The following is a 19154-nucleotide window of genomic DNA, read 5'->3' as shown; positions in this document are numbered from 1 at the left end:
CTCTGGGTGTTTGGGGTGGATGGGGAGGGGTAAGGGTGCATCCCTGGAGGCAGCAGAGCCTCCCCCGTGTTGTGACAGGACAGAGGTGACCTTGGGCTGCTCTGGCCACCTGTCCCCGCTCTTGATTAGGCTTTGGCTCTGTGCCTTTCCTCCGGTGGAAGCTGTTTTTGGGATCTGAGCTCAGCGGGGCTCTGTGGCGATCCCACGCTGTGGCATTCCCCAGGAATCGATCCACGCTGGAGCTCTCAGGGCTGTGGTGCTCCTGCCCCCCTCCCTTACCCGGGATTGCTCCTTCACCCCTCCCAGCCTCGCGTGTGCGCTTTATCAAAACCGATACCCGCTCAAAAAGCGAAAAGGCAGCTCGGGCTGACTTCCCTCTTTCCTTTCCCCTAATCCCTGGAGCCGGCTCCCTGCGGCGCCTCTGCGGCTCCCTCAGTCTGCGCTCCGGGCCCGCCGGATCCCCCCGGGCTGCCGGGGCCCTGCCCCGCCGGGGGCGCTCGGGGCGGTCCCTGCCCGGCCCCGGCCCCGCTCCGGGCCGTGATCGCCGTGTCCCGGCCATGATCGCCGTGTCCCGGCCATGATCGCCGTGTCCATCCCCGCGGCGGAGCCCCCGGCGGCGGCAGCGCGCAGCCCCGAGCGGGCGCACACGGTGAGGGACGGGACGGGGCGAGCGGGACTGGGCTGTGCCCTCAGGGAATGGGGCTGAGGGCGGGCGAGGGTGGCTCCTCCTGCCCCGGGAGCTGGGGGTCGCCGCTTGTCCCCAAGTGTCCCCCGCCCCTCCCTGCCTTCCCCCGGGGCTCCCTGTTCTGGGGGATCCCTCCCTGGCACTGGAGGTCCCCAAGTTCCCAGCGGGTGTCACCCTCTGCTCCCGGGGGATTTGTCGCTCTCTGCCTCAGGAGTCTTCCACGTGCCCTGGGAATGGAGGTCGCTGCGTGTCCCTGGGGCCTCCCTGCCGGGAGCAGACACAGAACCCCTGCCTTTGACAGGGGGTGGCTGTCTCTGCTCTTGGGGTGCCCTTTGCTCGGGGGGTGTCCCTGCTCCGGGGGTGCGGGATCCTGCTGCCGCTGTCCCCGCTGGCTGCGGGGTTTGCAGGTTTCTGCCTCTCCCCAGGGCTCTCTCCGTGCCCGGCGGTGCTTCCACCCTAACCCAGGGGCTGGGGAGCTCTCCTGTCCTGTTCTGCCCCCGAGGTCGGGGTGTCCCTGTGGGCTTGGAGGACCCCAGACAGCCCGGGGAGGGTCCCCGGCAGCCACAGCAGATCCCTGACCCGGGGGGGGCGGGATCCCCACAGGGGCCGCTGCCGCTGGGGACCCTTTGCCCTTGGAGGACGGAAGGGGGGAGGTGGGCAAGGTGAGATTATTTCGGTCTGGGGAGGGAGGAGCTGGAGGCCTCTGCCTGTCCCAGCCAGGGGAGCACAGACTCCTCACCTTTGAAAGGGGAGAGGTCCCCGTAGCCCCCATGGCTGGGGGTTCCCTTCTCTCCCCGGGATGCCCCCCCTGCTCTGGCACTGGAGGTCCTCTCGTTCCCCCAGGCGACCCTGAAATGTCCCAGCCTCAAGGGCTGCAGGTCCTCAAGTGCCCCTGGGTGGTGCCCACCTGCCCTGGGGCCCTGCCGGGGGCACCTCCTGCCCTGGAAGTCGCGAGTGTGTCTGTCTGTCTGTCCCACAGCTTCCCCAGGGGTGCAGGGTCCTGCCTTGTCCCCTGGGGTCCCCACATCCCAGGGGTGCCCCCACTTGCCTCAGGGGTTGGAGGCTCTTCCTGCCCACCCCAGGGTCCTGTTCTGGGATCTTGTCTCTCCCACGGGCTCCCCACCTGCCCCCGAGTGTATCTCCATGTGAGTCAGAGACTGAGGGTCCCCAGGTGTAACTGGGGAGCCCCACTTGGCCCAGGGGCTGTTCCTTTACCCTGGGGATCCCCTCTGACCAGGCGCCCCCTGGCCAGGATGTTGGGATCCTGTCTCTCTGGGTGCCCCCTCTGCCCTGGGCCTGAGGGTGCCTGCTTGCCCTGGGTGGTGGAGGGTGTGGGGCTCTTAATGTGTCATTTGGGGTGTCCCCACATGCTCCAAGTGCTCGGGGGGCTCCCAGCAGCCCTTACCTCCTCCTAGGGTCCCAACTGTGCAGTGAGTGAGGAGGCAGGGGGAGAGAGGGGCAGGTGGGATCATTGCCCTGAGGAGGAGAGGTCCCCAGCTGTCCTCAGGGATCCCCTTGTGGGAAGGGGGACACAAAGCCCTTGAAGGGGAGGGGATGGGGTCCCTGGCCCAGGGGGTGCTGGGCAGAGGCCCCCACAGGGTTTCTGTCTGAGGTGGGTCCTCTGCCCTTCTACCCTGGCCTGGGGCGTTCCTGTGGGATGGGGATGTCTGTCTGTCCTCAGGGGCTCACCCTTGACAGCAGGGGCTGTCCCTGGCCTGGGGGATCCCCACTGGAGCTGGGGGGGCCCCTTGCCGTGGGGGAAAGAAGGGTTCTCCTGCCTTCCCCAGGAGGGTGGGGATCCATGACTGTCCCTAGGTAGTAGACCTCACCTGCCTTGGGGATAAAAGGGTTGTCTCCCTCTGTCCCCACATGTCCCTTCCTGGTGTCCCTGCACACCCCAAGCTGTTGGGGGTCCCTGCCAGCCCCAGGGTCCCTGTCTGGTGGGGTTGGGATGTCAGACCTTGCTGTGCTCCCGTTGGAAGGGGGAATTGTGTTCCATGTGCTTGTGGGGGTCCTGCTTGGCCCCATGGTACCCCCTTTGGCTGTGGGGGTGTTGGGGGTCTGCCCTGGAGGTTGGGGGCCTCTGCGTGTCCTGGAGTGTCCCACGTGCTCTCCACAGGTGTGTGAGTTACAGCCTACCTCCTCTGGGGGCTGATGAGTGTGGTGAGGGTGATGAAGATGGGGAGGGTGATAAAGATGGTGAGGGTGCTGAGGCTGGGGCTGGTGAGAATGGTGAGGATGATGAGGGATAGTGAGGGTGATGAAGATGGTGAGAACAACAAGCATGGTGAGGCTGGGGCTGATGAGGATGATGAGAGATGCTGAGAATGCTGAAGATGATGAGGCTGGAGTTGATGAGGATGATGAGGGATGGCGAGTACAGTAGTGAGAGGATGGTGAGGCTGATGAGGAGGGATGGTGAGAACAGTGAGCACAGTGAGGCTGGGGCTGACGAGAAGGGTGAGGATGATGAGGGATGGTGAGCACAGTGAGGCTGGGGCTGACGAGGAGCACACCGTGTCTGTCCCATGCAGGTGTTCCGCGTGGAGGTGCTGTGCAATGGCCGGCGGCACACGGTGACCAAGCGCTACAGCGAGTTCCAGGCGCTGCACAAGCGGGTGAGAGCCCCCAGCTCTGCAGGAGGGGACGAGGGAGGCCCGGCCTCGCCCTCTCTGGCCTGCCCTGATCCCCCCACACCTTCCCCAGATCAAGAAGACCTGCAAGGTGCCCGACTTCCCCCCACGCCATGTGCCCAACTGGATGCCCAAAGCGCTGGAGCAGCGCCGGCAGGCCCTGGAGGTTTACCTGCAGGTGGGGGTGTATGGCAGGGTCAGGCTGGGTTTGAGGGGTGAGGAACACACGGTGGTGGGTTTGGGAGGGGTTTATGGGGTGCTGACCCCCCTGGGGCATTGCAGGGTGTGCTGTACCACAACAAGGAGCTGCCCCAGGACATCCTGGACTTCCTGAAGGTGCGGCGGTGCCAGCAGAGCCCCAAGGGCAGCAGCCCCCCGTGAGTAATGAGTTCTGCCGGCACCAGGGTTATCCCACACGGCACTGGGATTGTCCCCCTGCCCCTAACGAGTACCTGGGGTTGGGGACAGGCTGAGGACTGGTGTCCCCTCTCCCACAGCAGCACCAGACTCCTGCCCCCCCAGCGCCCCACCGTCGGCTTCTGCTCGGATCCCTACGTGCGGCCACACGGCCCCGGTAAGGAGCAGGGCAGGGGAGCAGGGCTCCAAAACCTCCAAGAGGCTCCTACAAAGGTGCTTCTCCTTCAGTGGGGCCCAGGAGGGACCCAGCTGTTACAGCACCCCCATTTCCCTGCAGAGCTGCTCCCCAACACCGTCCTCAGCGGGGTCCTGCAGGGCCTCTACCTGCCCCTGAGCTGTGTCCCGGCCTGGCAGCACCCCCAGCCTCTGGAATGATGAGTTCCACCCAGCACCTGGGGATGCAGTGGGGAGAGAAAGGATCCTTGTGGTGAAACTCACCCCTGCCTGCTGGGAGAAGCTGAAGGGACGTTGGGAATGCTCTCCCACCACCATGCAAAGTGCCTTTGTTGGCAGAGCAGGAGCTCTGCCTTCCCCCCTGCTGCTGTGGGCTCGCAGAACGAGCCCTTGGATGCTGAGTGGTGCTGGAAAACCTCCCTGCATCCAGGCTTTGGTGCAATAAATCTCCTGGATTTGACTGACTGGCAAAGTGCTGTGCTGTGGAATTCTCCAAAGCAAACCCAGGGCCAACTGTGGCACTGCTCCCAGCTGGATGAGATGATAAAAAAGGAAGGTTGGAAGGGGGGCTGGAAGTTGAGGGGTGCATCTGGCTGAGGGATGCAGAGTGATCTGCACCTCTCTGAAGGCAGGAGAGAGGCAGCTCTTTAAAAAACACATTGGTCACATTTATTGGCGCATGTGCTTCTTACAAAAGTGATGGAAGAGCAGCCTGTGCCCTGTCCCACTGGCTGGAGGCAGCAGGGAGAGGGGCTGGCACTGGGACACAGCGGGACCCGGTGGCCCCAGGGCAGGGGAAGCACAGCAGCCCCGTCCCACAGCCCCTCACAGCCTGGCAGGGCCTGGTCCCTGGTCCCGTCACTCCTTGGCGATGGCAAAGGGCTTCTCCACCTCGATGGTGCCACAGTCGACGATGGTGACGTCCTTGAGGGGCTTGTCCCGGCTGTCTGTCTTTGTGCTCTCCACCTTCCTCACCACGTCCTGGTGGGGCACAGTGGGACACTGAGCACACCCAGCTCAGCCAAGCCCTTCCCACAGCACCAACCCTTCCCTGTCCCTGCCTCACCATTCCCTCCAGCACTTTGCCGAACACCACGTGCTTCCCGTCCAGCCACGGCGTCTTCACGGTGGTGATGAAGAACTGGGAGCCGTTGGTGTCCTTGCCAGCGTTGGCCATGCTCACCCAGCCCGGCCCATAATGCTTCAGCTTGAAGTTCTCGTCAGGGAAACGGTCCCCGTAGATGCTTTTCCCTAAAGGGGAGGACAAAAAGGCCACAGTGGTCTCATGGAATATGGCAGGTAGGGGTGATGGTGGTGGTAGCTCCAAAATGAGGCGGGTGGGGGAATGAGCAATTCCAGAGCAGGGACTAGCACTGATGCCACAGGGATGCATGAGCCATGGGCTGCTGCAGGGAGCTGGACAGGGGTGTTGTGCCAAGGGAGAGGAGCAGGAGGCTCCCAGCACTCAATTCTGAGGCCGTGTCTTTGTGAGCTCCATGCCCACTTGATTCCACCCAGCTCCAGCTCTACACTGGTGCCAGGGACAGCCCTGCAGTGCTTGGAATTGCAGCTGCTGCCTCGCTCCAAGACAGTGGCCTGGATCCACCAGGTTACCTCCAGTGCCGTCACCACGGGTGAAGTCTCCTCCTTGGATCATGAAGTCCTTGATCACACGGTGGAACTTGCTGCCCTTGAAGCCAAATCCTTTCTGGGGGTGTGGAGGGAGAATACGGAGTGAGGCAAAGGGACAGACCAGAGCTCCGTGGCCCCAGCGCTGCCCCAGGGCACCGAGCAGGACCCGGGGAGGCCCAGGGTGCCGCGGGCCCCTCACCTCTCCGGTGGCCAAGGCCATGAAGTTCTCCACTGTCTTGGGCACCGTCTTGCCGAAGAGCCCGATGACGACACGGCCCACATCCTCCTCACCGATCCGCAGGTCGAAATACACCTTGGGTGGAGGGAGGAAGGTTAGGGGGCATCAGGGGAGCCAGACTCACCTTGCTGGGCCAACCCACCCCCAAAAGTCCAACTTTAACTCCAACCAGGCCCAAACCCTCACTCTCACTAGGGGAGGTTGGTTGGTGCCCACAGCCCTGGCTGCATCCCCCAGCAGCCTCACACTCACCCCAGCTGGAGCCCCCAGCCAAAGCCTTCAGCCCGGGCCTCCCCTCAGCTTCCCCAGGCCGCCTCCCCCTTCCAGGTGCCCCCAAACCCCCGCACTGGGCCCTCCCTCCCTCAGGCCTCACCCCACCCTGAATCCCAGCCCCATCCAGGGCCCCTCACCCCAAGTTCTCCCTCTCCCGGTCTCCCCCGCCCCATCCGGGCTCCCACTCCCCGGAGTCTCCCCCGATCCCCCCCGCCGGCCCCGCCTCGGCCCCCCCCGACCTTGGCGGTGACCTTGGGTCCCTTCTTGCGCTCGTCGGCGCGGGAGGCCGCGGGCAGCAGGAGCAGGAGGGCCGCGCCCAGCGCCGCCGCCGCCACCAGCACCTTCATCCTGCGCCGCTCGCAGCCCGGCCACAGCGCCCGCCGCGCCGCCGGCATCCGGCCACGCCCGCCGCGCACCCCCGCCCGCACCGCCTCTTGGTACCGCCCGCACCGCTCGCCCGCCCGCTCCGCCCGCCTGGGCGCGACCAACAGGGTCCCACAGGGGGGGAAAGTCGCCCCTTCCGGCCGGGCGGAGCGCGGGCGTATGCCACGTTGCCCCTCGCTGGGCGGCCGCGGCGCCGTCAATCATGAGCGGAACGCCACAGTGACTGGTCACTGAGGGGGAGGAGGTGGGAGGGGGCGGGACCGAGGGTGGCGGTGGCCAATGGCCATGGGCGGAGGGCGGGCCTGAGGAACGCCGAGGGCGCTGTTCCGGCGTGTCCCGCTGTGGTGTCCCTGCTTTGTCCCCGCTCTGTCCCTGCTCTGTCCTCGGGCCCGGCGTGTCCCTGCTTTGTCCCCGCTCTGTCCTCGGGGCCCGGTGTGTCCCCGGTAGCAGCAGCCGCGGCCCCCGGCGAGCTGAATGGCTGCAGTCAAAGGCTGAGCGGGCGCGTTGCAGATGCCACCCCAGAGCCAAAGCGCCTCTGAGAGCAGCTGGCGCTGTACCCCCTCAGACACCTGAACCAAAGTGTTCCCACACTTGGAACCTGCTCTACGCTCTGATCTCTCGTGATTTCCCCCCCTGATTCCCAGCTTTAAATGTATTTTTTTTAGCATGATCTTTCATTTATTGCTCCCAAAAATTTGTCTGGGGACACGTGTGCTCTGAGCAGGAGATGAGCCTCAAAGGTTCCCTCCCTGACCCTTGGAACCCACATCTCCACCTCTGAGATTTATCTTTGTGGGGACTGACAGTGCCCCAGACCTGATGAAAACCTAATTCCCGCATGTCTAACTGCCTGCAGGATTTGCAATCAGACTGGTTTGGGTTTTACAAGTCTAACCCGTGCCATGGGCAGTGACACCTTCAGTGATCAGTGATGGTGCTAAGCTGAACATATCGCATCTGCAACACCACAGAAAATCCTGTGGGCTTCCATCTTGGCCTCTCCAGGTATTTAAGAGGAATTATGGCTTCTCTCACTCTTTCCTTCAGTCTTTATCCCACAGCCTTGCCAAGGGGGCAGGTCCCAGTACCCCTTTCCCTGTGGGACAAGGCATCCCGCATTCCAGGATGGCTGAAGTGGGAATGTGTGTGCCCAGGGAGAAGGGACATCAGCACCACCATGCCCTGGCCCAGCTCCATAGGGCTGAACCACCCATGGCTGTAATGCATGAAGAGTTGAGAAGGTCCCACATGGTCCCACCCATGCATTGTCCCCTCCAAAGGGAACAGAGGGTGACACAAGCGCCCAGCAGAGCCAAAGGAAGACAAAACACAAGTGCCGTGGTCAGGCTGAGGTAATAAATACTTCTATTCATGGAGAACAATGCAGCAGTGCAATGTTTTATTGAAAAAAAAAAAAATCATCTCACTTGATACCTCAGAAGACTGCATCGCAACGTTGGAGGGCCGAGAGCGGCGTCAGAGGCACCTGCACCAGGAGCCCCAGGAGCCCTCCCCTGCCTGGGGCCTCCTGGCTGCCAACTGCTCCCGGCACGGAGAGGAGGGATTGCCCAGGATAATGCCCTACATCCTACCACAGCATGGCTGGCTCAGTCTGGCTGCTCTCCTTGTCACCTCCCAGCTCCCCGGGGACAGCGGTTCCCTCAAGCACAGGACTTGCTGGTAACCTGCTTTCTTTTCTTTTCTTTCCTTTTTTTTTTTTTTATTTTTTTTTTCTTTTTGTTAAAAAGCCACCCCACATCTTTGCCCTTTTTTTTTTTTTTTGAAGAGTCCAACGTACGATTATAGTGCAAGAGGGCTTGGTACAAGTGAGCATTACCAGCATGCCGTGGGGGGACAGTCCTCCCCTACAAACACATCATTGTAGGATTAAAAGAACACCGTATCTCTGGAGAGAAGCTGTAGTGGGTCACCATGAAATAAGCTTTCAAACCAACCCACTTAAAAACAAGGTCAGGAAAGTTTCTAAACGATCAAATACATTCACTTAAAAAAAAAAAACAAAACAAAAACCAAAAAACCCCCAAAAAAACAACGAAACAAAAAGAAACCAAAAACATTTAGGAACAAAACCTGTTGAGATGGCCCCTTTCCCCCCCCGCCCTCCCTCACCCTGCAAACACTTACATATGCTGCAACTACAAGCTGCTCCTTGAGTGGAGGCAGCGAGGAATGACCAAACACGGCAGGAGATGCAGAAGGAATCGAGTTCTGGTGACAGGCACTTAGTGGGGCTTGGGAGGGCAGCAACGGAAGTGTCTCAGGGCCAGCTCTGTGGGCAGCGGGCAGGGCGGCGCCCCGGGGAGCGCCCCTGCCCCTGGACACCCTCCCAAGATGCCAAACCATGGTTTCCTACAGCAGAGAGAGGAATGCCTGTGCCACACACGCAGCTTCTGGGAACCACTGGCAGCGGAGGAGTCGGAGGGGGAAAGGTGGAATGTGCCCATGGCTGTGCCCTCCCTGTGGCACACATGGCACCTGCCTGTGGGAGGTGAGTGTGCCCTTCCTGCCCTGCTCCCAGCCCAGCCCACAGCCTGGCTGGAGGAAAGCGCTTTGCTGAGGGGGAAGGAAGGAGGTGCACGTGTGAACCCAGGGCTCTGCGCCTCCGTCGTGCTCTCTGGGGTAAGGCATGGAGAGAACGCAGCCGAGAATGGAGGAGAGATTGCCCTGCTGGGATCCTGGCCAGGAGGGAGGCTTTAACACCCTGGCACCACACCAGTGTCTGCCTGACTCAGGAATGCACCAGGAGCAAGCCCAGAGCTTGCTGCCCAGGCTGATTTTGTGCCCTCTAAGCCTGCTCCTACCCAGCCAGGGAAACTGAACCTCCTGGCAATGCTGCTCTGTGAACTCCAAGCTACACAGCTTAGCATTAAATCAAATAAACAAGAATGAGATCTAGTCTCTCCCTTTCCTCCCTTCAGGCTCTCCATGATTTTTGGGTAAGCCAGGCCCAAGTTTATGACAACTGAACTATTCCAGCCTGATCTGGTGTCATACATGGAAAGACAAAGTCCAACAAATTACTTATAATCTCCCCAAAGCTGCTTGAGTTCTCCCACCTCTGCAGTAACCCCTGGACAGCCTCATCTCCAAACTAGGAAACACTGCAGTTGGATGCATGATTTCAGTGTTTTTCTGGGTGTGCAAAGCACCCCAAGCCCTTTCCTTGCTATGGGTTTGGCTCAAAGTGGTGCAGGAGAAGCGTGGCTGCTGCGGGGCTGGGATGATGCCCGGCGCTCACAGAGAGGATGTGAAGGCGATTCCAGTCAAACCTATCTGACCACCGGGAGATGGGATCAGTGTTAAGGCATGAAGTATCCTCTCCCCTGCTGGGGATGCTTTCCTCCCACTAATATGTTCTTGCAGAAGGTTCCCAACCAGCCCAAGGAGGGATTTGGGAAGGCTGCCTGGCTACCCACACTGAGAAACGCCCACGTTTCAGGAAATGGCTGTTTCCCAGGAACCTCAATCCTGATCTACCTCTTAGACCAGCACAAATTTCTCTGGCCTGGCAAAAGCCATGCTGCTCCCTCCAGCCCATGCCGGGCATCAGCCTCGCCTCTCTGGCCAGCTGGGTCAGGCACGGCGTAGGAAACCATGGCAAGGACATTCACTGGCAGCTAGGAAGGGTGATTGGAAATTCAAGTATGCTTTCCTCAGCGCGCGGCCCAAGGTGGGCGTCAGGAGCCCCAGACTGGCACGAGGGTTGTGGACATCCCCACTCCACCAAGGGCATTTCCGTGCACCCCACCATCCTCCCCGCTGGATGTCTGCCTGCGCTGGCGTGGCCACGCAGAGATCCACAGATACAATGTGCATCTGTAAATGCTAAAAATAATAAAAAGTGCAACGACGTCAGCTTCTTTAAAACAATCCACACTGCTCTGTTACTGTCACAGGAGGGAGGTGTCAAGGGAGCCGGAAAAAAAACCCTAACTGGAACAGTAGATTGCAAATTTCTCACAGCTTGCACATTACAGTGTAACTGTTCCCAAGGAGCCACAGAGAGAACCTGTCTCTTCCTGCTGCAGCAGTCAGGCCCTTCTCCTAGCAACTCTCCTGCCTGCCCCGCATCCTCCTGCCCTCTCCACAGCCAATCGAGCCTATGGAATTTCTTCACTTAATTAAGGAGGGAGGAGGACAGAGGAGCAGAGTGCAGGGGAGGGAGGGGAGGAAAGTGAGCAGGAACTAAGCACAGTCCTCAGGTTTGCGTCAACACGATGCCTTCACCGTAAACAATGGGAAGGAGGGTCAGCCAGCCAGCCCCCCTCCCAGGGCGACCAAGACCTGAGCCAGCCACAGTCCTGGTCCCAAAAGGAGCTTCAGGCTTGGAGTGAATGAGGGAGACCATTCAGCAGATCCACCCCAGAGTGGTTTGTTTTGGAACGTTTTCTTCTCTTTTTGGTTTAAAATGTCACTTGGGTTTTTTTTTTTTTTTTTTCTTCTTTTCTGTTTTCACTTTTCTCTCTTCCTCCTATGCCTCCTCCTCCTCCCTCCTAAAGAGAAGCCCCTTCCAGTAAGACAGGGCAGGAGCTGCAGGCGTGGTGGTTCCTGCAAGGCCCAGGAGGCACCGGTCACTTGTGACGCTGAGCCGTCTTCTTCCGTTTCCTCTTAAAGAAGCAGCAGCACCTGGGGCACAAAGGACAAGGAGGGAGAGTCAGCCCCACGCCTGGCAGCCTGTGATGTCCCCACAATGTCCCCATGATGTCCCTGCCGTCCCCCCACTTGTCCTCATGCAACAGCATCTCTGCCTGCCCGGCCTGGGCCCCACCACGCTGCTGGGCTGGGGGCAGGTGCTGGTGGGTGGGTGACACCTCCAGCCTGCACTGGGACAGCAGGGGTGTCTCACTGCCAAGCCCCAGAGTGCCAGCCAGGCTTCTCCCTCCCAGCTGGGCTTCTCCCTCCCAGGCTCCACTGGAAGGCAAGGAGCCATCTGGGAAAGCAGCAAAACAGGGACCCACTCCCTGTGTCCCACCCCAGAGGAACTGGGCTGGGGAGGTGAGCTCTGGCTGCTTTTCCCAGCCACAAACACACGGTTTTCACCACTGTTCACTAGCAAAACGAGTTCCAAAGAGACCTCGGCTCAGGGACCAGGTTTCTTTACTGAACCTTTCACGATAACCAGAGCTTCCACCCTGGATCAATCGCTCAGTGCTGGGATGCAGAACCCCTGCTTCTTCCCCCATCCGCTGTGAGGGTGGTGCACAGGGTTAGGGGAAGCAAGAAGGATGGAGAGTGGAGGCTGAGGTGGGGAGAGGAACGCCCAGCGCAGCTGAACTGTGAGGAGTGGTGGGTTCCCTGTGGGATACACTGGGACAGTCAGCCAGAGCCTAATCTCCTCCTGGCTTCCTGCAGAATTCCCTGGTGCTGAACATGTTATGTGCCTTTCTGCCCTGAGCCCACTGTCAGGAATGCTCTGCACATCTGTGAGAGTCCTCCCAAGCTATGTGTCTTTCTCCATCTGCTGGGACAGCAGTCCCTGGAGAAGCCTGGCTGATGCTGGAAGACTGCTCTTTCAGGCTGCTGGAAGGGATGCCTGGATAAACAACCACAGTACACCACCGAGTCTTAGAAGATCCTGAGTTGGAAGAGACCCACAAGGATCATTGAGTCCAACTCTGGCTGGACAGCCCCAAGAATCCAACCATGTGTCTGAGTGTGTCGTTCAAATGCTCCCTGAGCTCTGGCAGGCAAACATGAGGATGCAAAGACTGTTTTTTCCTACAACCATCTGTTGTAGGCTAAAAACATTCCAAACCACTCTAACATCTTCTCCAAACTACTTTTCATTGGGTCCTTCATGGAGTGTCAGCTTTACACCCCTGTCCTCTCAGAGCTGGAGGAGCTCTCACTCAGATACTTGTCCCTGGGTGCACAAGCTTCACTCTGGGGTGCAAAAGCGATGTGTGAGCACAACCTGCCATGAGCTGAGCCTGCCAGCACAGATCCACTGCTTGGGAGAACAAACAACTCTCCCTGTGACATGGAGAGCTCCCACAGCCCCTCAAGAGGAGGGACTCCTCCCAGTGCATGGACTGATGTCCATGGTTTGTCTCTAGGCTCCTGAAAGGCCCAGTTTGGTGGTGGGATGAGGAGAAGTGCAAAGCCCTTGTCCTTGCAGGGCAAGTGATGCCTCCATTGCTGCCCACCCACCCTGAGGTGTTTGTCTGCCACCTCAGCACTCCCATCCCACTTTGGAACCCCCACCCCAGGACTGCTCTGGCATTTTGCTGTCCTGGGCCATCTGCCACCATCTCCTGCTTTAGCCTGCTGCAGTATTTGTCCCACAGTAGCCACCTTCCTCCATGGCTTGTGCGATGGAGAGTCAGGGGGACGTCACAGGGAGAGGATGGAGGATGCATGAGTGATGGTTTGGCATGCAGCGGGTAAGGGAAGAAGGGGCTGAGCAGCACTCGACTCCTTGGGCACCGAACAAAGGGAGCTGACTGACTTCTGGCTGGTTTTCTTGTGACTGTCTTTTTAGGCTCTTACTCAAGAGGTCCAGGGAAGGGTTCAGGAAAGGAAATCCTGGCAGTTCAGACAGGCAGAGGCAAAACACCAAAATAAAAGGATAAGGCAGGCTGACAATTACAGAACGTGATCTCTCTGCATGCAGATGATGCTCAAGAGAACAGCCCCAGACTACGACATACAGAGAAGCCAGAGATGCCAGAGGTATTGGAGGCAATGCCTATGGAGAGCAGGGCAGAGTCAGTCTCCCATCCAACAAGGACATTCCTCGCCACACACGGCCCTGGCCCCCTCACTCTGTGGCAATTTCCACCCATCAGCCCACCCTGGAACCTACAAACTCATCTGAGTGTCTGCATGGCCCTTCCCTTACTGGGTACGTGGTTTCCCCAAGGGCACCTCCTGGGACAACCTGAGACTGGAACACTATAGCTTCAAAGGTCTGATAAAACCCCAAGCTGGGCTTGGACCAGTGCTGATCCCAACCTTCCCAGCCCTTCTTTCCTGGAGAAGCCCATTGACCTGCACCTTAGCTGGCTGGAAAGGAGCCACCTGTCCTCTCTCAGTAGGGGCTCTGTGACTAATGAGGACTCCCTGGCCTTGTCCTTCCATCCTCCCTGGCCTGTGCTTCTCCAAGAGGAGACTTTCCAAGGAAGTGAGTGGCCCTTCTCCTCAACACTCAGTGCAGGGTTTTCCCTTTGTAACCGTCTGTGTGAGGAATTCCTGCAAGAGGCTCAGCCAGCCTAGGCCTGACTCTGCCCAACTCCATCAGGCATCATCTGCTCACAGACGTAAACGTTTGGGGGAGATGGAAAGCCAAATAGGAAAGGATTCAAATCTGATTTTGCATCCATCCACTCAGAGATCAGCCAAATCCCTCAGCCTAGTGTGGCCGGTCAGACACAGCCCATGCCCTCCCCAATATTGCAAATGGTGCTAAAATCAAAACGGCTCTGGGTTGGCTTTGACTTTGTGCCTTTTTAGCGTTTGGTGGGTTTGGTTTTGCCAACCCCAGTCTAGTCTGGTCCGCTCCCCCTTGCATGTGGACTGGAGAGAGGGACTCACCACAAGTTGAGCATTTTCAGGCAGCTACAGAGAGTATAGAGAAAAAACACAGAAAGGAAGAAAGAGCGATTAGTTCACAGAGGTGGGATGGAAGCGAGTCACTGCAGCCATGCAAACATGCAGTGCAGAGCGGCAGACACACAGCAGGCCTGCCCGCCGCCCGCCCCGGCACTCACACCACTCTGCCCTCACGTTCTCATCTGAAGGAACTCCAGGCCTCCATCAGCTCTTGTCCCCTGCAGCTCCAGCAGCAGCAGAAGGGCCCGATGATGGATCTGCCCCTGGGCCCTGCCCTCCAGCGACACCCACTGCCAGAATCAGGAGCTTCTCTCCAGCACGCTCCAAGCAGGAGCCCTGGCACAGCTCTGCCTGTGGAGTGCCAGGGAAAGCCCATCCCACTACTGCACAGCATCTCAAAACACAGAGCCCAGCTCCAGCTCCTGCCAGCTCTCTCTGGCACCCTTTACTGCAGAGCAGAATCCCAAAGTCCTTTGTCCTTGTGTGAACAGATGTAAGGGAAGACAAACTCTCCCTGTGACAAACAGAATGAAGTGACCTATGCCTGGGAATTACAAACCTGTCAGTGCAAAGCAGCATATGCTCTGCTTCCCAGCACCTCCAAAACCGATCTGGGAGCACACAAACAAGGGCTGGAGAGAGGCAGGACAGCTCCATGTGCAGTGGGATAAGGCCTGGGTGGCACAGCTCCTTCCCACCTGCCTTGATGTCTCCCAGTGGGGCTGGACCTGGCCTCGCTGCACAAACATGGGCTGGAGATGTTCCTGGTTCTTCCTTGCACTGGGTTGTTGGATCAGAACTGATGAGGATGACAATCTGCCCCATCCTAGGAGACACATGCCTGGGGGGACCCCCTTCAGAGCCCACGATGCCAAGATGGTGGTCTCTGCTGGCCACACAACCCACATCTAACAGGAATGTTTCCCACTCTGGAAGTTGCTCCTCAAGATCTCCCCCACCCTCCCAGCTTGATGAGGAGCCTGCAGCAAATCTGAGGCTTCCTGGGCTGGGAGGAGAAGGTGTGTCTGTGGCTGCTGGGATCCAGCCAGGCCACCTACCAGTGAGCAAGATCCCACACACATGGCTGCCCAAGGGACTGGGGAATCCCTGAGGGAGTGGGGAACAGAGAGCACAAGACCTTCAGGACAACCAGCACAGATGACACACACCTAGGGACCTTTTCCATCCATACACCCTTCCTTACACCTGCCACTTTTCCTCTTCAAACACAAGTGCCTGCACAGGTTGAGGCCAACAGTGGGGGACAGTGGCACCAGGATCACCCAGTCAAATAATAACCAGGCAGCTGGGCCATGTCTCAGCACTGACCAGTTCAAAGGCAGCCCTGGGCCTACTGGCCCCTCACCTGGGGGTGCCAGAACTCTGTGGTGACCCTGCAGTGACAGGTCCTGGTTTAGTTCAGAGGCGGTGACAAGGTGCAAAAGGTGACATGATGGTGCTGGATACAGGACAGGAAATGGTCAAAGCAGCAGCTCCAACAGCAGTTCTCACACCTGACCACAAGCTACAGGAGAGGTCAGCTTAGAGGGAGCACTTTCCCCTCCACAAGCTGCTTCTGGTTCCTCTCACTCAGCTTCTCAGGGCTGGACCAAGAGAACCCCCAGGGAGAACTCCCATCCCTGCAGGAGTTACTTCCAGCCTGTTCTGGGTACCTGTCACACACCTCTCACAGCCAGAAATGAAGTGACAACTCTCAGACCAAGGATCTCTTTGCTGAGCTATGCTCAAGCTACTCCTACACTCTCAGCACAAAAGCACAGCGTGTTCTCCCTCTGCAATGGGGGCTGCTCACTGGGATTCCTGAGATCAGCTCCCAGGATTTTGGTATCTGTGCTCCTGACATGTCTATCTGGCAATACATGCTCTGAGTAAGAGTTATGTTCTCCAGGCATGACAAGTGTCAAAGAGAAGCAGCAGCAGCAGCACTGAAGGCACCATGCACAAAAGCAGCAATAGGCAAGGAAAAGGGCACGGGACACGAGCACTGAGGACTTTGCCACAGAGAAATGTCCCCACTCGCTTCCCAGGAGAAGGATAATGACCACCCAGTGGAAAGGCTGGTGTAAAGCAAACGTACTTAGCTTCCTCCACCACCTCCACCTCCGCCTGCGCTGTGATGGGTGCGTTGGAGTGTGCTCCTGTGGGGTCGTCCACGTTCAGCTCCCCGTTGGTTGAGCTCACCACCTGCAACACAAAGGAACACCCTTTTCACGAGGCTGCCTGCTGAGGGAATGGGAAAGCTGACACATCACCATTTACTCCTGTCTCTTTTCACCCTCTCAGGAGGGTGAATTTTGTGGGTGCTTTGGAGGCTCCAGGCTGGAGCAGCCAAAGCAGAGCAGCAGGCAGGAGGCTGTGTGTGTGCTCCCCTGCTCACATTCCTGTGCCCAGCCCATGACTTGGCATCAAGAGGCCCCTCTGGGAGTGCAGGCACTGGTATGAGCACTGACTGCCAGCCCTATCTACTCACATGAGCTGTACCATGCTGGTTGTTTCCTCCTGACATTTTTACAGTCCTGTTGCCTGACAGGACCTCCTCTTAGCCTTTCTACAAGGTAAAAGGAGGCATTTCCCATGGGGTGGGGGTAGGGGTGGTATCCAGAACTCCTGGTGGCTCTGGATGATCTGACCACCAGGGATGAAGGGAAAGAAGCCCTTGGAGCAGATGTCCCCTAGTCAGCACATTATGTTAATTTTGAATACACACTATTTTGAACACCAGGAGCTGCTGTTTCTGCCAACCAGGCCCCTTGGGCTCTGCCAGGACAGGTTAGAACTCTGCTCACATGGTGCTCTCCTCAAGTGACAATTCCTTGGTCTTCACCTCTTTCCTTACTCATCATGCCTGGGCTGCCCTGGGTTCTCCAGACCCCACGCTTCCCATGCAGATCTGCAGAGCATTGCCACTTAATTGTGTTGCTCCCAGGGCTCTTCCCACACTTTGTTCAGCTACTTGTTAAATTCCATGTTACAAAAGGCTTTGATTTTCCTCCTTGCTTTTCACTTCATCTTCATGTGGCAAATTCTGCCTTAAAGGGAATGGGGACTCAAAGCTGCTGACCTGCCAAAGTCCAGCATGAGCTGGGGCATCTGCTGAGGAACAATTCCAGCCTCTGCAGCTTAGCAGCCACACACAGCACATTTCCTGTTCTCAACTGCAGATAAGCAGAATTTTAGTGCTTACAGTGGCACAAGGAGCTCATAAACTGCTCAGGTTGGCAACTCTTCCCATTCAATTCTAGGGCTGCTTCAGTGCTGCTGTCACAATGAAACATTCCCCTCACTGAGAGGGACCAATCTGATTTTTATCATGCCTCAACATATGTTATACATGAGATGAAAGACTCCTGTAAGAGCTGTACATGCTGTGCTAGCAGCCCTGTCAGTGACCTCTCCCACTTGCCCATGAAGGATGCTCGGGGAATTCAGGCTGTGGGAAGAAGATTAACACATAAATGCAGCTAACTACGACACAAGGAGAGCCATTTTGCATTGGGTTGCTAGGAGGGAGCAGGGGATCACTTGTAGGAATTGTAGGTTTGCTTGTAGGCTCCTTTTATTGTGGAACAGGACACTCACATAAAAAAAAGTCAATAAGAACATCTAGTCTGTACTGAGTGCTGAAGCTGTACAATCACAGACTGGTTTGTGTCAGAAAGAGCCTTTACAGTTCATCTAATCCAACCCCCTGACATGGGCAGGGACACCTTCCACTAGAACAGGTTGCTCCAAACTCCACCCAACCTGACCTTGGACACTTCTCCAGGTTACTCTCTGCTCACATCTGAAAGCAGAGCTACACATTCATCAGGTCCTCCTTATTTTTGTTTTTCTGTTACTCACTAAAATATTTTTTAAATTAAAAGAGAACCAAGGCTAATCAAGCCAAAACCACATTAAACCCAAGTTAGTATCAAGAATAAGTAAAAATGTCAACCTAATCTGCATTTTCCTTAGGGACATCCTGCACTACCTGTCTCCTTGGCTCAGCTCTGTCCTGCTCCAAGCACTAATTCCCATTTCACCAGAGCCATTGTTCAGGGTGTTGTGTCTGACAGCAGAGCCAGCTCTCACAGCAAAGCTGTGCCAAAGAGGCAGCGATAGCAGAGTTCTTCTTTGCTTGGATGACTCCTGCACCTTCTCTCCAGCTTGTCCAGCCAGCTCACTCTGGCTTTAGTGCCAGAAAGTCCCTCAGCGAGCCTAAGTGACAACCAGGACATGTAGGACTTCACAAATTGGAATTTTTCAGGAATTTAAAAACACTGGTAGTGCCAGCTCCACAGATGTGTCTGTGGCACATCCTCTGCTCATCTCCTGGCAGTGCAACCCCCTGAAGATCCACCTTGTGCCCACCGTGCCCTCAAACTGGTGGTGATCTGCTGTGGAACAGCTCAACTCTTCCCAATATTAATGGGGAACTATGTACAACAAATCCTACTTCAGCTGCCTTGAGCATCTCCAAGATAGAATAGAGGGTACTTTATAGACCAGATCTACTAATGCCACTCCTTTTTGTTTTCAGTTTAACAAATTTGGGCTCAAAACTTAAAAAAAGCTTTAAAAAATTTGTTGAAGCAGTAAAAGCCATGGTGTTGGCCATCACAGCTTGGGTCCCTCCCAAACCATGGCTTGAGCATGACGTATGGGACAGCACCAGTGAAACTGCTCTCCTGACCACAACGTTGCTGCAATTTGAGCAGAATTCAGGGGGTTTAACACAAGAGAAGGAAGAGGTACCTGCACAGATCCTCCGTGTCGATCTGCAGCCAAATGAGATGTCAAGTACGAGGTATTTGTCTGCCGGCTGGGCTGGATCTCCCACTCCCCTCGGCGATCCGATGACGCCTGCTCAGGAGTTCAGGAGCATGAAAGAAACAGAAGGGAGGGCAAAAGGTGAATGAGGAGAAGAAATAAAGGTGTATTGGTTAGTGAGTTAGTTTCTTTGCAGAAAGCAAGGCACTGACACTTTTAGCTGGGCTAAAATTCCCCTTTACCAAGTGCACCTCATTATTTACTTCTGTGGTGGCTGCAGTGATCCACTGTGGGAGTGGATTTCATCTCCTTTAGCTGCTGAATGAAGGGAAAGATCTATTCTGGAAATAATTTCTTTAGAACAGCTTCACTT

At 57.2% G+C, this 19154-nt stretch overlaps 3 protein-coding genes across 5 annotated transcripts in view; 1 reads left to right on the top strand and 2 right to left on the bottom strand.

Moving 5' to 3' along the window:
* The first annotated feature begins 509 nt into the window (after window positions 1-509).
* On the top strand, window positions 510-4378 carry SNX22 (sorting nexin 22). 2 transcript variants are annotated; one of them, XM_064722362.1, is made up of 6 exons: window positions 510-649; window positions 3220-3303; window positions 3392-3496; window positions 3601-3695; window positions 3816-3892; window positions 4013-4378. In XM_064722362.1, the coding sequence occupies exons 1-6, from the start codon at window positions 578-580 to the stop codon at window positions 4108-4110; spliced, it is 531 nt and encodes a 176-aa protein (XP_064578432.1). In that variant the 5' UTR covers window positions 510-577; the 3' UTR covers window positions 4111-4378. The 2 variants fall into 2 exon arrangements, with proteins under 2 accessions (XP_064578432.1, XP_064578433.1); XM_064722363.1 differs by having other exon boundaries at window positions 556-649; window positions 3819-3892; window positions 4013-4253.
* A 177-nt stretch (window positions 4379-4555) lies between these two features.
* Window positions 4556-6462, bottom strand: PPIB (peptidylprolyl isomerase B). Its single transcript, XM_064722361.1, has 5 exons — window positions 6292-6462; window positions 5741-5854; window positions 5524-5617; window positions 4976-5160; window positions 4556-4890 (listed from the first exon to the last, which is right to left on the bottom strand). The coding sequence occupies exons 1-5, from the start codon at window positions 6445-6447 to the stop codon at window positions 4768-4770; spliced, it is 672 nt and encodes a 223-aa protein (XP_064578431.1). The 5' UTR covers window positions 6448-6462; the 3' UTR covers window positions 4556-4767.
* A 4420-nt stretch (window positions 6463-10882) lies between these two features.
* Window positions 10883-19154, bottom strand: part of CSNK1G1 (casein kinase 1 gamma 1) — a 91438-nt gene continuing 83166 nt past the window's right edge. The window contains exons 12-15 of one of the 2 annotated variants that reach the window (XM_064721933.1): window positions 18767-18874; window positions 16107-16213; window positions 13991-14014; window positions 10883-11083 (exon numbers count right to left, since the gene is read on the bottom strand). In XM_064721933.1, the coding sequence (XP_064578003.1) occupies window positions 11029-11083; window positions 13991-14014; window positions 16107-16213; window positions 18767-18874 (294 nt within the window). In that variant the 3' untranslated portion in view covers window positions 10883-11028. The remainder of the gene's footprint in view (window positions 11084-13990; window positions 14015-16106; window positions 16214-18766; window positions 18875-19154) is intronic. The other variant, XM_064721934.1, reaches the window with a different exon arrangement.

This window comes from Zonotrichia leucophrys, chromosome 10, assembly GCF_028769735.1.
Source record: "Zonotrichia leucophrys gambelii isolate GWCS_2022_RI chromosome 10, RI_Zleu_2.0, whole genome shotgun sequence".
In the NCBI taxonomy this organism is placed as follows: Eukaryota; Metazoa; Chordata; class Aves; order Passeriformes; family Passerellidae; genus Zonotrichia; species Zonotrichia leucophrys.
This window is presented reverse-complemented; position numbering and strand designations above follow the sequence as displayed.